This window comes from Lissotriton helveticus, chromosome 11, assembly GCF_964261635.1.
Source record: "Lissotriton helveticus chromosome 11, aLisHel1.1, whole genome shotgun sequence".
NCBI lineage: Eukaryota > Metazoa > Chordata > Amphibia > Caudata > Salamandridae > Lissotriton > Lissotriton helveticus.
In genome coordinates, this window is record NC_136072.1 from 362,976,508 (window position 1) to 362,994,674 (window position 18,167).

The 18,167-nt window shown below is 43.1% G+C and overlaps 1 protein-coding gene across 2 annotated transcripts in view; it reads right to left on the reverse strand.

Annotated features, from left to right (window-relative positions):
- SLCO2A1 (solute carrier organic anion transporter family member 2A1) overlaps positions 1-18,167 on the reverse strand; it is a 730,981-nt gene that overhangs the window by 344,481 nt on the left and 368,333 nt on the right. For both annotated transcript variants that reach the window (XR_013602305.1, XM_078665791.1), the window contains exon 2: positions 4,460-4,597. Coding sequence is in view for 1 of the 2 variants with exons in the window: in XM_078665791.1 (XP_078521917.1) it covers positions 4,460-4,597 (138 nt within the window). In the remaining variant the exon portion in view is untranslated. The remainder of the gene's footprint in view (positions 1-4,459; positions 4,598-18,167) is intronic.

The following is an 18,167-nucleotide window of genomic DNA, read 5'->3' on the forward strand; positions in this document are numbered from 1 at the left end:
CCCAATTACCAGTTGCATTTCATTTAAATATATGTTAACAATGTACCAGAACACATTTCGGCTAACTATAAATACTTAAAGTTAAAGCCACAGGACACAATAGAACCCGAGTAATAATTTAATACAGACCATAATTTAAGGCAGCAAGATCAAAAAACATAATTAATTACACAGTAATGCATACAATAAAAAAACACACAGGATGAACAAACAAAAGCTGGGAAGGGTGTCCCAATGTGACAATGTGAGGAAACACATAAACGTGGGAAAGCCAAGTAAATGTAAATACTTTCAATTTATATGCTCCAGAGCACACGTAGACAGTTGGAATGCACTGGAATACAGGAACACCTTATATTAAACCTACATAAAACTCTGTGCTAAAAGTGTCGATGATGATTCAAACCAGGTCCAAGTATGGGGTTCTCTTGAGGACAAAAAATGAAGGGGACACCTAATGACAAAAACAACAAAGAGCCTCATTTACAAATGTTTGATGTACGGCAGCGCAACTGCTGTGCGTCAAAACAAAAGGGCAGCAATACGCCATATTTACAAGATACAGCACATTCCTGTCCTTCTCCCCTGTGCTGGTGCATGAAAAGCAGCGGTGTATCAACACAGACACACTTGCACCATGGCGCAGGGGTGCCTGCGTCACAGGAATGATTGCATTTGGGCAGGAAGGTACACCATCCTGCACAGAAACAATCATTAAGGACAATTCCCTCTTTCTATGTGTGCCTGCAGAATGAGTAAAGAGAAAGTATGAGGAGAAATAAAAGAATTTCTCCTTGTTGCGCCACTCATAGGCCACCCCTCGGGATGCGTAGGTATCAGATGCATTCCCAGGTTGACGATTGCTCGTAAATCTGGGAATGCTTCAGATTCCATGGGTGTTGTGTTGGAAGACCCACAGCAACTCTCATGGAACACCCCTTTCATGCAGTGTTCTTCGTGAAAGTAACACATATTTACAAGGCAATGAAAAACCACGGAAAGTGGCTTTGCGTGGCCTTGCATATATGCTGCAACACATTGCACCACTGGGGCGCAGAAAAAGTGCCACTCCGGCAACGCAAAAGTGCTGCTAGGGCCTAGTAAATGAGGCCCTAAGGGTCTGTTATTTAACGCAAATGGGTCATAGTAGTCTTACAAACTATAGTGTGTATGTGTTTTTATCTGGAGGTAGAAAGGCCACAGGGGAAGTGTAGTCTACGGGTAACCAAGTGTGGGACATGTAATAATGACCACAAGGTGCAGGTAATTCATGTGCACATTTATAGGACACTTGAATGAGTCGTAGCACCAATGAGAGGAACCATAGGTGGTTATAGAAACTGTACTTACTCAGACAGAATGATGGCTTGAAAAATAGCAACTGATTTTGAGAAATATAGCTCAGCACACCACACAAACCAAGAACTACTTTAAAGCCAATTAAAGCAAATGAAGAATTCGTTGCCATTTAGTTTGTTGTTCCCTCGGCTCTTGTGTCCGTGAACAAGCAGTTGCACCTGTGTTTTTGGGGACTGAAATAAATGCGAAAAAATACTAGCTGTAGCGTCGTCTTTTGCTTGTGGCAAAAATAAATGCGGATAAATACAGAAAAAATGCCTCAAAAATAAATATGAATAAATACAGACGGAAATGGCAAAAAAATAAATACCATAAAACCGGGAGCCCTAATTATAATCCTTCCTAGCCAACTGAACGTCAGTGGCGCACCTGGGGTTGGCTGAAAGGGCCCTGCGTAGGTTCCTATTAGCCAATGTGCATTCTCGGTCAAACCACCTAGGGCTACTTTCTACTTGGGGTACAGGTTTAGATAGAAGAATTTTTGTGGCCTGGCATAATTTTGTAAAATCCTGGATTACCTCAGTGTGTAAGGTTTGCAGTGACAGGCAAGAATCGACAAGATGCATGTTGCCTTTAATTAGTTCCTTAAGCACTTTACCACTATCAACCCCCTTCCAGTGTAATCTTAGGTTATTAGTCGATGGGGTCAGATTCGAACCCCGTGTTCGATCTGGAACACAGATCTGGGGGCGGAATTCAACATTATTTTAATGGGGTTATGATCCCCGTGATCCGATGCAATGACTACTGCAGCCTTTAGTTGGTCTTCGAGTGAAGGGGAGATGAAAACAAAATCTGTCTTCGAGTGAAGGGGAGATGAAAACAAAATCTATCGGTGAACGACAACCCCAGTTGTCAGTTGTATTATGCCCGCCCACCAAATCCATGACATTAACCAGATGTGTGATCTTAAGAGCAGAGCAAGTTCAGCACCCCTAAAAACAGATTGCCCGGAGTAACCCGCCCCTTCATCATGCCCCTTACTGGTAAGTTGGGCATTAAAATCACCCCCCAACAGAACCCTATAGGGTCCCCAACATTAAACTGTGTGTCCAAATTTGAAATAAAATCAAAAAGCCCAATTAAATTCTTGTTCGGAACAGAACGGAAGTCATTATTATAAAAGTTCACCGAATGAAAACAAACACACCTTTTAAAGAGCACAGCTTGATAATTTTGGCTGTGAGTTGGAAGGACCTTAAAACTGCCGCCAGCAGCCACATTAATCCCTATAAACAGGCCGCCCGACGGTTTGCCCATTTTGGAACCCTTCGATATACAAATCTTTTGTGGCCGAGGTCTCCTGGAACATGACAATGGTCACTCATTTCCTGTCTTTCTCTTCCTTCTTCCTCCCTTTCCTGCCTGTCTCACTCTTGCTTTAGGTCAAAGTCTGAAGATAAAAAATAAGTCCTGTTCCCTAAAATGAATGCCAATTTCTACCACAAGCAAAACTGGCACAAATTAAGCACTGATTTTCAAGGTGCAGAATAGCTATGCACTGACTCTAACCCCTTCTGTATTCTTGTACCGTGTAAACTGTTTTCACTGTAGTTTTCCTATGATGCCTGGGTTTTATTGTGATACCAAGCCTTGACAGGTGGTTTTGAAAAGGAGTCTTTCCTTGAATGGAAGCCAATGTCAGTGTTATGCTTTCTCGCACAGGATACTAGTATAACCATCTGCAGTGTACCCCAAGGATCGTCCCTCAGCCAGACCCTCCTCAACACGTACATGCGCCCCTGGTCAACACCCTCAGATATCACCATTTCCTACACTGATGACACCCAGCTCCCTCTCACCTTGTCACCCCTCCATCACAAGAGCCAACTCCCACAGATGCATACTGAACGTTGATGAATGGATGAAGGACAACTGTCTCAAGCTCAACACGCACAAGGTGGAATTACTCATCTTTGAGAACAACACCTTGCCGTGGAATGATCCATCATTGCCCACTTATCTCATCCCAAGCCCCGTCCAATGGACCATGCCCGCAACCATGGCATCATCTTGGACAGTAAGCTTTCCATGAATTAGCAGGTAAATGCAGTCTCATTGGCATGCTTCGACACCTACGCATTCTCCAAAAGATCTTCAGGTGGCTCCCAGTCAACTACAGAAGGCCGTCACGCAGGAACTCGTCACCAGCAGCTGGACTACAGGAACACACAGTACGTAGGAATCACTGCACGCCTCCTGAAGAGACTATAGACTAGACAAAACTCAGTGACTAGACTCATCTTTGACCTCCCCAGACAAACCAACATCACAACTCACCTGAAAATGCAACACTGGCTCCTGATTCAGAGCAGATACTACTTCAAGATGCTGACCCATGTACACAAAGTCCTGCAAAATGAGGGACTGGCATACATCAACAAGTGCATGACCTTCACCAACCGACCAGGCACCTACAATTCGTCTCCCTCTTCTTCGGAGACCCCCCAAATCTGCAGAGGCAACAGCGGAGGATGATCTTTCTAACACCTGGTGGCCAAAGCTTGGAACAACCTTCCCCTGCACCTAAGGACCACTCCATTGCTGCAGAAATTCAGGGAAGGACTCAAGACCTGACTGTTCGATTGAACAGATTACCACAACGCAGCTAGCAATCCCAGTGTCTTGAGACACTCACTGGTGATTTGGAGAGCTTTACAAATGATTGATATATTGAGGGCAGTGAGAAATTCGAAGCATTTGACAAACTCTGGCTGGAATGTCAGCACACAGCTTACTACAACAGTCCAAATGGGAATAGGTAGCCGTTTCCATAGAAAGGGCTGTAGGAATATATGCTAAGTTATTCTCAGTTCAATTTAAAAATACTTTTATTTGGTTTGATTAAAAAAAAGTTTTCACTTTTTATTTATCATTCATCAGAAAAAGTATTGCTTCTTCGATAGTCTAAAAGCAGTAAACTGTAAAACTGTATTTTTGAAGAAGATATGTGAGCATTTTGAGTTTTGTAGTTGAGTGTGCGATCCAAAACAGAAGCTAACCTTAGCGCTTGGCTACTAACGTTGAGTCAATCTAAGGACTTTGATCTGCAGCCATCTTGTGGACCTGCTGTTTGCATTGTCCCGCTGACCTTGCTTACCTCATGTAGACTGGAGATAAGGCCAGAGGAGAAGCTGGAGAGGCCGAAGCGTTTCTCAATGGTGGTCAGGCTGCTCTTGAAGTATGCACTGTAGAGGAGCTGAGACAGCTGCAGGAGCCCGTGGCACAGCACAAAAACCTGCGAGGAGTACAGCAAGAGAAGGAATGATGCTTTGGATGGAGGCCATTGCCAAACTAAAGAAAGCACAAGATGTAAAGCAAGATTTTATCAGGACTGCAGGTCACATCCCTTCTGTTTGCTACCATACTGCCAATTGAAGTTAGGCTTGACATGTGTAGGTAAAATCTCTGTTTGTGGAACCTTCACAACCACCTATTATTTTTACCTCCTCTTCCATTTTAGCTTTGACTGTGTATTATGTTTATTTGTGTTGTTCGTTTATTTTGCTGTAATTCAGGTTTCCTATACTCAATCTATTGTCCACTTATCACTCTCATTATGGACTGATGAAAATTCAAAACAATTGACTGAATTTTTACATTTGCGCGCATATATGTTTCATAATTGATTACAAATGAATTGGCTGTATGTGCTGATTGTGCTTATGTTATGAATTATTACAGATGTAAGTTATTGACAAGAATTAAGTGGTGTTAGAGCCCCACTTTTGAAAATGAAGATATACCTCAAGGGATGAATGAGACAACAGGAAGACTTTCTTTTATTTGTAAATGTATTTGTTTGCCTGGTTTTTGGTCAGTCAATATACTTTCTGCACCAATATGATGCTGCAGTGTCACTCTATAAATCACCTTTCAAGTGTGGGCTGTACCCTCTTTCTCATTGGTATCTCCCTTTGCAATGTATGAGCGAAAAGTATGAGCCCTCCGATTGTATCTCCACTATTTTGCACTTCCCTACCATCTCCCACTATTGCCTACCTGTGTTGGGTCTTTGCCACGACGTCAGCAGCACTCTCTTAATTAGTGACTTCCCTCTTGAATGCTGTGCCTTACAGCACCACCACCATCCTTTCGGCAGGCCCTTTCCGCCCCCCTCCCATTCCTATACCAAAGCAGGCAGACTTGCCATACGTTTTTGTGAGACAAAATTATTTGTGGGACCATCCTAATTTTTGCCCAATTAATTTGTAAAATATGTGGCAAATGGGCATTTTCAAGCAAAATGGCCAGAACCTGAGAGGTATCGAAGGTAGGTAATATTTTAAGTAATTTAGGAGGTAATAAGTGATTTTTAAGTTATTTTCATTAATGCAGAGCTCTCAAAGTGGCCCAAGCCAGTTCCGGTTTTCACTTTGCATTCTGGTACTGTTAATTGGGAAAACAACAAGAACCTGAATGAAAATAAAATAAACAGGACTTCATGATCTATGCTCACCTGCCATGTGGCAACATGGGAACTGTGTTTCTTGACTTCACTAGGAGCTATACAGTGGAATTCCTTGCTGTCATGAGCATGCACATTGAGCTATCTTCTCATTATTACAAATAGTTTAATTTTCATAAGGTAGAATTTCTCAGAGATAATGTCTGCCTTTGATAGAAATACTCACACTCAATGAGAGGAACTGCAGGACACACATCAGTGCGTTGTCAGTCATTTGAAAACTGTTTCCAATGTTTGAGTTTCTATAACATTTCTGTTCTGTTGGATAACGGTAACATTTTTACGCTTCCAGTTCCAAGGCTTTCCGGTGGAAAGGGAATGTCAGGAAAGTCCTGCTGTGTGGAAGGCTCCCTGTTTTTGCAACGCGAAACATTTCAATTGTCCCAGGGATCTGAGAGTCACTTTCCAGAGTTAAGATGTTGGGGTCTGTGAATCATGCTGGCCGGGTTTCAATTGTGCGACTGATTACCTCCTATACATTTTCCTCTGAGGTTTTAGAGGGATCCCTTAATTTTTCATATTCTGCTACACCTCTTTTTTCTATCTCTCCTCCTCTCATCTTTTTACTTTGCACTTTTAAAATAAAAATGTCTCCAAGTGTCTAGCCAAAAGAAATATTGGGGCAGGTTTACTAACATTTTGCCTAGGATTTGCATCACAAAAGTGTTACACATGGGCACAAAATGTTTATTTGGAATTTACTTTCCAGCACATTTTGTGCTGGAAAGGTGCCTGAAAGTATTACTTTGTGCCAGGAAGGAGTTCCATGGGTGAGTCATGGGCGTCCCTATACAACCATCCATGCTTTTTGACGCAAAACCCTAGCTACTAACAATATTGGGCAGGGTTCTTTGCCAAAAAATAATGCCTCTTTGTTGATGTTAACGTAGAGAAATGCTTTTATTTCCCAAACATTTCCAATTTTGCATGTGTGCTGCATTGTACAGCACTCATCTAAAGCGGCAATAATTTTAAAGTGTGTCTAGGCATTGAATTTTTATTGGAGGAGCTCCCTACCAGTACTTAAAACCTATGCTAGACATGATGCATAATCTTTTGCACTTTAGTGCAAAGATCTGTGTGTGTGTGTGTGTGCGTGTGTGTGGTACTTGACAGAGGGGAGAGGACAGCACCATACCTTAGAGAGCCATATGGCTTTCACCTGCTCTCCCACTTACGCCACAGAGTGCAGCAACTTTGAGTGCTGCGTTGCCTGACAACTTTGAAAATGTACCCCATTGTCACTGCCTGTCTCTACAAGCAAGATCTCTCCCACATTCCCTCACACTCTTTAGCACTCACTCAGTCACCCCACTAGCAGTCCTCTTCAAAGAGGTGAAAATTAAGTACAGTATGGTAAAAGTTCATCCCGGTGCCACGAGCTGAATCAAGTTGATCTGAATTGATAAGTGCGTTTGGTTTTCACTGGATCAAGCGGATTCCCACAAGTATTCGAGCCAATGTGTCAAATCAAGCTTTCCAATGCTTGATGTCAATGCCAATCTACCAGTAACAGGAGTCACTAAAAATGTTTCAAACCATAATTTTAATAATTCAAACCTTGATTGAATTCAGGCATTTCACGGATTCGCCAGGCTGTTCACAACTCTTCCTTATCTCGCTTGAGAATCTACAAGCAGTATCAGCAGCTTCAATGACTTCTTTATGGCTTTCATCTACCAGTTGATTGCCCGCAGTAATGAAATAGGAAGCTTTTGGTCAGATTTTTAAAAAAGCAAGCAACGCAGCGCAGTACCCTGTGTGAGAGGGAGGGAGCAGGAGGGCACCATAACTACAAAGATATGGCTCTCTCCTCCCCTTTCCCTAGTGCCAATGCTAATTTAAGCTGCCGCGCACCATGTACACATCTTAGTGCCATAGTGTGTGCATAGTTTGACATACGTTTTGTAGAGGAAGGGCACCCATCCTGTACAAATTACCATGCCTAGACACGTTTAAAAGCTTTTCCCGGTTTGTATGTTTGCTGCACAGTGCAGCACGCATGCAGTCAGAAAAGAAAGGAGAAATAAAAACATTTCTCCTGTTAGCACCTCCTTTGAAGTCAGGGCCGGACTTGTAATTCCGGGCACCGGGCAATCCCCGGGTAGGCCGGATGGTGTTGGGGCCGGTTTTATCAGAGGTGGCCGGTTTTGCTGGGGCAGACTAGAGTGAATACCTGGCTCTGACTCTGCTGTGATCTTCTGCCCTCCCGGCCCTTCTTCACACAGAAGGAAAGTTACGCTCCTTCCTGTCCTCATATTCCCTCAGTTTACAATAGTTTCTTCCGAGTAGTACTGTAGGCCTTGTAATTATTAAAAATAAACGTACCTGAAGGGGCGTGGCTTACGCGCCGGCGTGTGATGGCGCTGCCCGGCTGAGCTCCGTGACGACGCGGGAGTTCTTCCTATATATTGCTGTCCTTTCATCTTACGGACGCCAGGAAAAGTTGTTTTTGCTCGGCGGAACATGGTCCCCGTGCTTTGCGACCGGCAGCGGCGTCTGAAATTGCCGCTTTAACATATTTTTTCACCGCAGCTTCTGTTCCGAATACCGGGACGCGGGCGGCCGCCATTTTGTGTCGCCGCGCTCGCGTCCCATTTTCCTGACGTTTCCAACGCTGTATCTACTCGTATGCTGCATTCTCAGGTCACATTCAGACAAGGTATGACATAAATTCTGCGCATCATGCTTCCTCTGCATCTTTGTGACTATTGGCGCCAGTGTTCTCCTCAGCTTACCTATTGCTACTAGTACTTCCTATCGGCGGCCATTTTGAGGTGATATCTGCGCAATTGTTATATTCCTACCTTTCTGTCACCACTAACCCTCCGTGGATCATCGAACTAATCTCATGGTTCCCATTACCCATGGACGCTATGCTGTTTTCTTCCTCACTTTATTCCTGGATGGTTCTATGGATGTGAATTCCTGATTTTTGCTGTCTCTCGACACCTGTCTTGTAGATTGGAATTAGTGCTTCTTCAGTGCTGCCTGTCATCTTGTCCATGACCTCTTCCATCAAGTTCTATCTACACATTTACTTTCAGGGTCTCACAACTTTTACTATTTGGTTTGGCTTCTATTCTTGTGGTCCTCCTAGTCTGCCCCTCTGGTGGCATCATGTCTCAGACCGTAGGACATACGAGAGCGTCTGTCACCGGAACAAACCCAAAACGCCTCAAGAATGACCCTCCGTCCCCAATTCGCACCTCTCAAAACCCGGTGCTGGACTCCATTTTAGAAGAGGTTCGTGGCCTACAACCTTTCATGGTGGCAACTAATGAGAAGCTCAAGCAGATTGAAGACAGATGGGTAGTCATGGAAAACAAAGTCCTGCAACTAGAACAACGCATTAGTGACGTCCAGGATATTTCTACAAAAATTCCTACTCTTGAAAAGGAGATACAGCAGTTGAAACTTCACACTGAGGACCTTGAAAACCGTAACAGGCGGAATAACCTCCGTATTTATGGTGTTCCGGAGTCCCTTGGGGAGGGTGACATGGTGACCTTCGTCCGCAAACTCCTCTACGAGCTTTTGGGTCTCCAACCAGACTCTATCCCACTAAACATACAGCGTGCACACCGTCTGGGTCGACCAACGTCCAACTCGGCCAAACCCAGAGGTATCATCCTGCTCTTTCTGGAATTCACCGAATTGATGACTGTTCTTAAAGCTGCCAGAGCAAAACGTCGCCTCATTTGGTCAGGCCACACCATCTTCATAGCCCAGGACTTGTCGAATGCTACGAATGCTCGTCGCAAGGAATTCCTCAATCTGCGTCCACGCATGAGGGAACTAAACATCCAATATGGAATCCTTCATCCTTGTCTCTGCAAAATAACCCACGATGGCCGTTCTCGTACCTTTGATGATCCGCAGAAGCTTCGAGAGTATCTTCTCACCGTCTCTTCACCCACGATGGACACCAATGACTGAAACTAACTTTCTTCTATTTTTTGCAATCATTTTTCTATTGTCTTGACGACTGTTGTGGCCTTGTCCCGGTTTCTTTCTTGTCATGTCTTGCTATAACTTTACTTCTTATTGATTATATCCTACCTATATTCCCGCGTTTTCCTCGCTCTGTTGGATAGGCGCCCGCGTTGGCGTCTCCATGCTTCTTTTACTTAGCTCTTCTCTTTTTTCTCAAGTCTGGCATCTTTGCCTTGACCTGTTTCTTATCTATTTCCTTCTTTTTCTCTCCTTTTTCTTTCTCCTCTTTTTCACAGGCCATTGTTGCATATTCCTTGCTCATTCATGTTCCGTTATCTTCCTTGTATCCCGTTTTGTCTTTCTTCTTGTGGTCTCTAGTGCTCCTCATTATTACTATTTATTCTTTTTATTGATTGTGATGCTCCTCCTTATATTGTTTTCCTATATTTACCCAATTTGTATTGTTAACATGTTTGTCTTCCTTGTTTCTCCCCTTAGCTTCCTACCTGAAGTGTATTGGACCCAGTTGTTACCCTCCTCCCTTACCTCCCATCATGTGTAACTTTGTAACGTGGAATGTTCGTGGTCTCGGCAACCCAGTTAAACGTCAAAAGGTATTGTCCCATTTATCCAAGTTAAATGCTCAGATTGCTTTTCTCCAAGAAACGCATTGTACAGATGTCGAATCGCTGAAGCTTAAGAGGGCATGGGTGGGTCAAGTGGTATTTTCTCCTGCGATTGATAAAAAAGGCGGTGTTGCTATTTTATTTCGTAAAGGTTTGGATGTTCAAATTTTATCTTCTCAATCGGATGCTGAGGGTCGATGGGTTATGTCAAAAGTGTCTATACAAAACAAAACTATGGTGCTCCTAAATATCTATGGTCCTGTCCGTCCTGATCCTAAATTTTGGAATGATATTAAAATCCTCATTTCATCTATTGACTGCCCTAACGTGGTCCTTGCTGGCGACCTTAACCAATGGTTAGACCCATTTTCGGATAGATTATCCTCCTCCAAATTCCAGCCGGATAAGACACATAAATCATTCCAATCAGCAATTGCCTCCCGTCCCCTTTTTGACGTGTGGAAAACTTGTAATCCGGACTCACTCGAATACACATTCTACTCTAATGTTCACCACACCAGGTCCAGAATTGATTATATTCTTGTCAGCAAATCCCTTCTCCCTGCGATTCAGCATTCTGAAATTGGCTCCATTTTCCTTTCGGACCATGCACCTGTATATGCCACTTTTGACCTGACCCACACCGCCACCTCTTTCAATCGTTGGAAATTCAATACTTTCCTTCTCTCTGATTCTGTTTTTATGTCTAAAGTTAAAAGTTTCATCTCTGAATTCTTCTCCCTCAATTTACCCCAAGACACATCAGTTTCAAACAATTGGGATGCTTTTAAAGCTGCATTGCGAGGATTCACAATCTCTTATGTATCTAGGAAAAAGAAACTTAACAGGGACAAATACACCGCTCAACTCTCCAACATTAAGACCCTAGAACACTCTTACTTTTCTTCCAAGAATCCAGATGCTCTCCTCCACCTTATTAAAGCCAAATCTGAACTTAATCAAATTGCCACAGTTGAAGCTTGCAACACCCTTTTGAAGGTGAAATCTAAATTTCATGGAGGTCAAAATAAAGCGGGGAAAATGCTAGCAAATTATCTTAAAATTAAAGCTGAGCGAAAATCAATTGGCTCTATTCTCAATGAAGAAACTAATTCAAAGGTTTCCTCTGATGAGGATATTGCACAGGTCTTCCATAATTATTATAAACTCCTGTATACAGATGATACACATCCTGGTGAGGATGATCTTTCCCGTTTCTTCGAAGACCTTCCTCCTCCCCCTTCTCTTCCTACAGAATTCCATCAATTAGAATCTGACATTACCCCTCAGGAAATCCTCAAGGCTATTACCTCCCTTAAGAAAGCGAAAGCCCCTGGTCCAGATGGTCTCCCAATTGAATTTTACGCCAACATGCACTCCATTTTTGTTCCTCACCTTTTACAACTTTTTAATTCCTTTATTGCAAATGCTAAAGCATCTGGCTCATTTTTGGACGCCCTCATAATCATAATCCCCAAACCTGACAAGGACCACTCCTTGTGCAAAAATTATCGTCCCATATCCCTTATTAATTACGACTGTAAAATTTTTGCCAAAATTTTAGCAGCTCGCTTAGATTCCCTTATTCCTCTGTTAATCACAACCGATCAAGTTGGCTTTGTGAAAGGTAGACTTGCAGCAGACAATGCCCGTGTTTTTGCCAATATTATTTCCCACAGTAATCGATTCAAGGCCCCTCTAGCTGCCCTTTCACTGGACGCTGAGAAAGCGTTTGATCGCATTAATTGGAAATTCATGTTTAAGGCATTGCATTGGTTTGGGTTTGGTCCCCACTTCATTTCTCTGATTAGTCTCCTTTACTCTGCTCCCCGTGCCAGTGTTTTTGTTAATAATCAATTCTCCAACTTTTTCCCCTTATCCAGAGGAACAAGACAAGGTTGTCCTCTCTCCCCCTTACTCTTTATTCTTTGCCTTGAACCCTTCCTTATTAAAATTCGCTCTAACCCCCTCATTCAGGGATTCAAACAATCATCGATTGAGACAAAAATATCAGCTTATGCTGATGATGTTCTGGTCTACATGGCTAACCCTGTCTCCTCCCTTCCCCCATTTTTAGAAGAAGTCCACTTATATTCATCTGTTTCTGGTTATAAACTTAATCTCTCCAAGACAGAGGTCCTACCCCTTAACTCATCCTGTTACCAGTATATGTTTGCTTCAACCGACTTTGCTTGGTGTCCCTCCAAGATCAAATACCTGGGTATTTGGTTTTCCTCTACTCTGCGTGACACACTCAAACTGACCTTTACCTCCCTTACTCAAAAAATTCAATCACTCCTTCAGACATGGTCTCCTCTTTTCCTTTCATGGTGGGGTCGCTTAGACACCATCAAAATGATGATTTCCCCACATATTTTATATACTGTTTCCATGCTTCCTGTGAAAATCCCTAAATTGTATTTTAATAGGCTAAACTCTATCTGCTCTAAATTCTTGTGGAACAATAAGCGACCCCGCATTTCCCTACAAAAACTTATACGCCCTAAATCTGAAGGGGGAGTTCGCTTCCCTGATTTCCGATCGTACCATTCTGCCTTCTTAATAAAACAAGCTTTTTCATTAGCGTTCGATTTTACTGATATCCCCTTACCCAGATGGATCGCAGTTGAACGGTCTTTGTTAAAGGATTTTACTTTTCAACAATCTCTTTTATGTCAAACTGTTCATTCTTGACAAATCACCCTGTTTTGAAATACTCTCATACACTGCTACATGATATCTTCTCAAAAGACTCATCTCCCCTACAAACATTTCTTTCCTCCAGTATATGGTATAACAAATATCTTAAGTACAAGGGTAAATCTTTCTACTTCAAGTATTGGAAAGAAAAGGATATTTTGTTTGTCTATCAATTTTTTTCTGATTCAACCATTATTTCATTTGATGAAATGCAAACTAAGTTTGATTTACCTTTACAGTCTCGCAAAGAATTTGACATTATTACCGCTGCCATTGTGTCTCACCTATCTACCTTCCCTACGTTTGATACCCTTCCTTCCCTTACTCCTTCCACCCCTCTATACCCTATGTTTACTCAACAAATACCCAAAGCTGCTCTGATTTATAAAATGTTATTAGAGAATGTTGGTCTTAGACCTAAAATTGTTACTGAAGTTGCTTGGGAAACTGATTTATCTTTCTCGTTATCTGTTGATATTTGGGACCGATTATGGTCCAAACTGTTTCAGACTTCAGTTTCGGCCCGTATTACTCAGTCACTTTTTTTCCTATACCATAGAGCTCTTTTTACCCCTGTAAGCATTTCAAAATTCTCCCCTTCCTCCTCACCCCTTTGTTGGTCATGTTCCTCTAATCCAGGCACACTCATACATCTCCTATTTGATTGCCCACCAGTTCTTACTTTTTGGTCCTCAGTTTGGAAATATTGCATGCGTATTTTTCACTTTTCTGAACCATTTTCACCGTTGCATATTTTTTTAGGTTCTCTATCTGATGTTTTGGATTTACATTCATATAATGCTAAATTGTTTGATCTATTTATTGCAACTGCATTCAAAGTAATCTTGTCTTGCTGGAAGGATAACTCTAAATTGTCTGTGCAGACATGGTGGAATTTTGTTTGTGATGAGCATAGAATTGCAATTGCTTCCTCTTCATCTGTCACCTTAAAAATTAAGTCTGATCTTACCTGGCTACCTTTCTCTAACTTCTTATCTTCTTCTCCCCCTCCTTAACCCCCCTTCTTTCCTTTCTCTTTCTATTTTCCTCTTTTTCCCTTCTCTTTTATCTTCTTTCTTTTTCTCTTCGATTTCCAATTATCTCTCATGAATATCTCCTATTGATTTTGCTCTATCTCTTGTTGTTATATTATGATGTATCATTTCTTTTAAGCTCAATAAAACTTTACTAAACTGAAAAAAAAATAAACGTACCTGTGTACGGCTCTCAGATGTTTTCCTGATATGTCTCCAGACGATGACCTTCCCAGGTCCAGGCTTGATGACTGCGTCACGTTAGTGATGTCAGCAGTGCACGCCGCATTTCACTAGGGAAGGTCATTATTCAAATTGGATTATTTATGTGGTTGAGGGCGGGCTGATGGGTGAGTTGGGGGCGAGGCAGGCTGGGAAAGTCTGTTGAGGTCTGAGAAACTGAACGTGCGTAGCCTACTTTAACAGCTCGCATGCACTGACCTGAAAATGAAACCAGAGGAAACAAGCCACACATATCGTGGCCTGGGCCCCCACCAAATGCTGGCTGACATCGGTGATGGTGTGCAGTGCACATGCTGCTTTGCAATTGCAGCACTGTATGGAAACTGCCAGTTCCAGCACGGTGCCTCCCAGCAGTGCAAGGTAAGGGAAGTTTAGAAAATGCCTCAAACAGGTGTAATATAAGAAGGCGCACAGATGTAATTGGCAAGGACTGTAAGTTATGCTTTCATGCTAGAGGCTTGATTGAGGTTGATTTTTCGGTAAAAAATCCTAGACACAGTGGTGCAAGGGAGAGTATGTTTCACTGAAGGCAGATCAGAGTAAAGGGCGGCCGAATGGGGTGGAACCTATAGTAGGTGTCTTAAATTAACAGAAACAAATATGTACTTTGTTGTGAATTTTAAAAAAACAGCAAGGTGCTCCTTGTCCAGCGGCCTGCAGAATGTTACACTGTGTGTCGGCACGGCTGCCCCAGGGCCCATGTTGTGTGCATCACTTTCAGATAGACCAGGCTGTGTAGCCTGTATCTCTAATGGAAAGTCACTGCAAGTGTCAGAACGCATCGTGCTGCTCAGCTAGACTTGTGCTCTGTCTGCAGGATTTTGGTGCAGTCCTAGTTTACTACCTAGTTTACTAGTCTGAAGCTCTTCTGAAAAGCTGGACATGGACATGATATTTTGTATTCTGCTGCAGATGTGAACCTGTCTGCACAGGACTAATTGATATGCCAAGCACAAGGGCCTTTGCATGATGTCTGCGCCGCAAGGTAAAATAGTTTTTCAACAGTAACACCACAGTAAATTTTCCAATGTTACTGGATTGTTTTTTTAATACACAATAAAGCCCAGATATGTTTCTGTTACTTGTATTGTGCCATCACTGCTGTACCAAGGACGAAATAAGTGTAGGCTTTAGAAGGGATGTCTTGGCACGTGGTGCAGTGTTCTTGTCAGCCACCCCTAGTGTTCTGATCTCCCTTTATTTTCCTCCCATTAACCCCCATTCTCTCTGTGGTATTTGGTGGACATAGAAGAAAGAACACTCCGGGAACTCATAGACTGGGGAGTCTCAGCCCTCAGATTTTATTTATGAAACATTGAGCTTAGAGGGTTAATGTGCAAGCACTCAATTCGCGCCGGTGGTTACAGGTGGAGCCTATCGGCACTTGTTTTTAAGGACCAGCACTTGTTTTAACTCATCACACTTGGATGCAAAGCAAGAGGGAGAAAAACAGAAGAGGAAGAGAAGGACAGAAAAAACCGTGACAAGCAAAGGTGAAAGAGAAGCTGCAAGAGTGAGATCAAGAGGAGGGGGATGTCTGGTGGTGGATTAAAGAGGCATGAGGTGGCATTAAGGCTATGCAGCCTTCGTGTTCGACTCCACTGACATTTTGCAGCTTCGAGCAGCACTGTGAGCACCGGCACTTATTCTTTTACAAATTAAGCACTGGATCTTGGGCAATACTCTATCTGGTTGTGTCTTGTTACTCTTATCTACCGAAGTTTGCATCATTTTAATCTCATTCATAGGCTCACGCTAGGCTATATTTAATAACAGAAATATACATATTTCAAGTGTTCCATGCACCTTTACATCTCTGCTCGAATGACTCATCAATCTGTGGAAACAATAGTGTGCACGATCACCCTCGCCTCGGCCCAATGTATACATCTTAAGCATTCATGCTGTACAACTACAGTACCATTTATGCATCTCTTGCCTTTTACCTTTGTGTGCCCCCTGCATAACTTTCCCAGAGTCAGTGACACAGATGGTCTTCCATCAGGCACACTGGCACCGTTCACCACCTTCGGGCAAACACTGTGGCACTCAGCGACAGTATTTCTCACCTTCCTCGTGCAAAGTGGTACAGCTGACCACCCTGTCGCAGACACAGTGACATGCCTAACATTCCTGCCAAGACCCTTCAGAGAGAGGCCTGATCCTGTGCCCATGCGGCGGGGCCTGCCAGCTCAATGTTACCACAATTTCCACTTTTTAGCACAGTTGGGCTGCTCTGCTCTTCCGTGCACACCAGGAGATTCTCACCCAGTCCTGACATATGAACACATCAGCCCACATGCCCCCTTATTCCGAGGCTTTCAGGCGATGTCTTGAGGGCGAGTGTGCTACAAATATGAAGATTTATGCCATGGCAAAATTAACATTTTGCCCGGCCTAAAAATATTCCCTTTTACTACATATGTCACCAGGATGTCATCACTAGCGCAAGCCCTGTCCATACGGCAGGGTGCAGTATGCAGAGTGCAGTGTATTTAAATGGTTTGGCATATACTTTTAAGTTTTATATGTCCCAGAATAGGCGAGGCTCAATTGCTACCCCTGCTCTTTGTGTGATTCTTGAATTTTTCACAATCCCATGAGTTGACTTTAGTGATGTACAGGCAACAGTGATGGCAGCACCCGCACTCTGAAAAGTGTTCCAGTGCCACTGGCCTGGGTGCCTTTGTGTGAATTTTTCATGCTTTCTGGCCAAGGTGCCATGTGAGTCATTTCCATGCTTTCTGGATGCCTCGGTGCCTATGTGTGACCTTTCCATGCTTTCTGGCCTGGGTGCTTATGTGTGACTTTTCCATGCTTTCTGGCCTGGGGGCTTAGGTGTGCTATTTCCATAGTTTCTGGCCTCAGTGACCTGGAGGCTCATGTATGACATTTCCATGCCTACTGTCCTGGGTGCTTATGTGTGACATTTCCATGCTTTCTGGTCTGGCGTGACCAGGCCTGGGTGTGATGTTTCCATAGTTTCTGGCCTCTGTGCCCTAGGTGCTAGTTATCAGATGCTTATGTGTGACATTTTCACAGTGTCTGCCCTCAGTGCCAAGTCGCTTATGTATGAAATTTCCACAGTTTCCGGCCTCAGTGGCCTGTGTGCTTGTGTCTATCTTTGGTGCTCTCTGAAAGAATGTCCATGGGTACATATGACTGGGTGGGTAACCTGGTGCTCTTTAAGGTCATCATCTACTATTTACTGTGCTTTGAAAGTTGATACAATTGAATATGTAATGAAAAATGTGCTGTAAAATTCCCCATTTTGGTCTGTCTCTTTCCAAAATTTTCTTGGGGGAAGAACCCCCCCTCAAATCCTCCTAGTAGTGGTTGCTCACTGCGCTTTCTCGCTACACACCATGTGGGGGCTGGTCTCACTTTTACTTTGTTCTCTCTGGTTCATACTCGTGTCTATTTTTGGTGCTCTCTGAAAGAATGTCTATGGGTACATATGCTCTTTATGGTCATCATCTACTATTTACTGTGCTTTGAAAGTTGATACAATTGAATATGTCAAGAAAAATGTACTGTAAAGTTCACCATTTTGGTCTGTCTTTTTCCCAAATTTTCTTGGGGGAGAAACCCCCCTGGATCCCCCTAACAGTGATCGGGGCTGGTCTACCAAAATTTGCCAGGGCTGCTTTCAGTTCCCAGTCCGGCCCTGTTTGAAGTGGTGTTAACTTTTGGCTTAAAACCATGTCTACAATTCTTTGTACATAGGGCTTTGCATCCAAAGGCATGGGTACACCCATGTACCACTCATGTAACACCCCCTTGTCGCTAAGTACTGCAAAG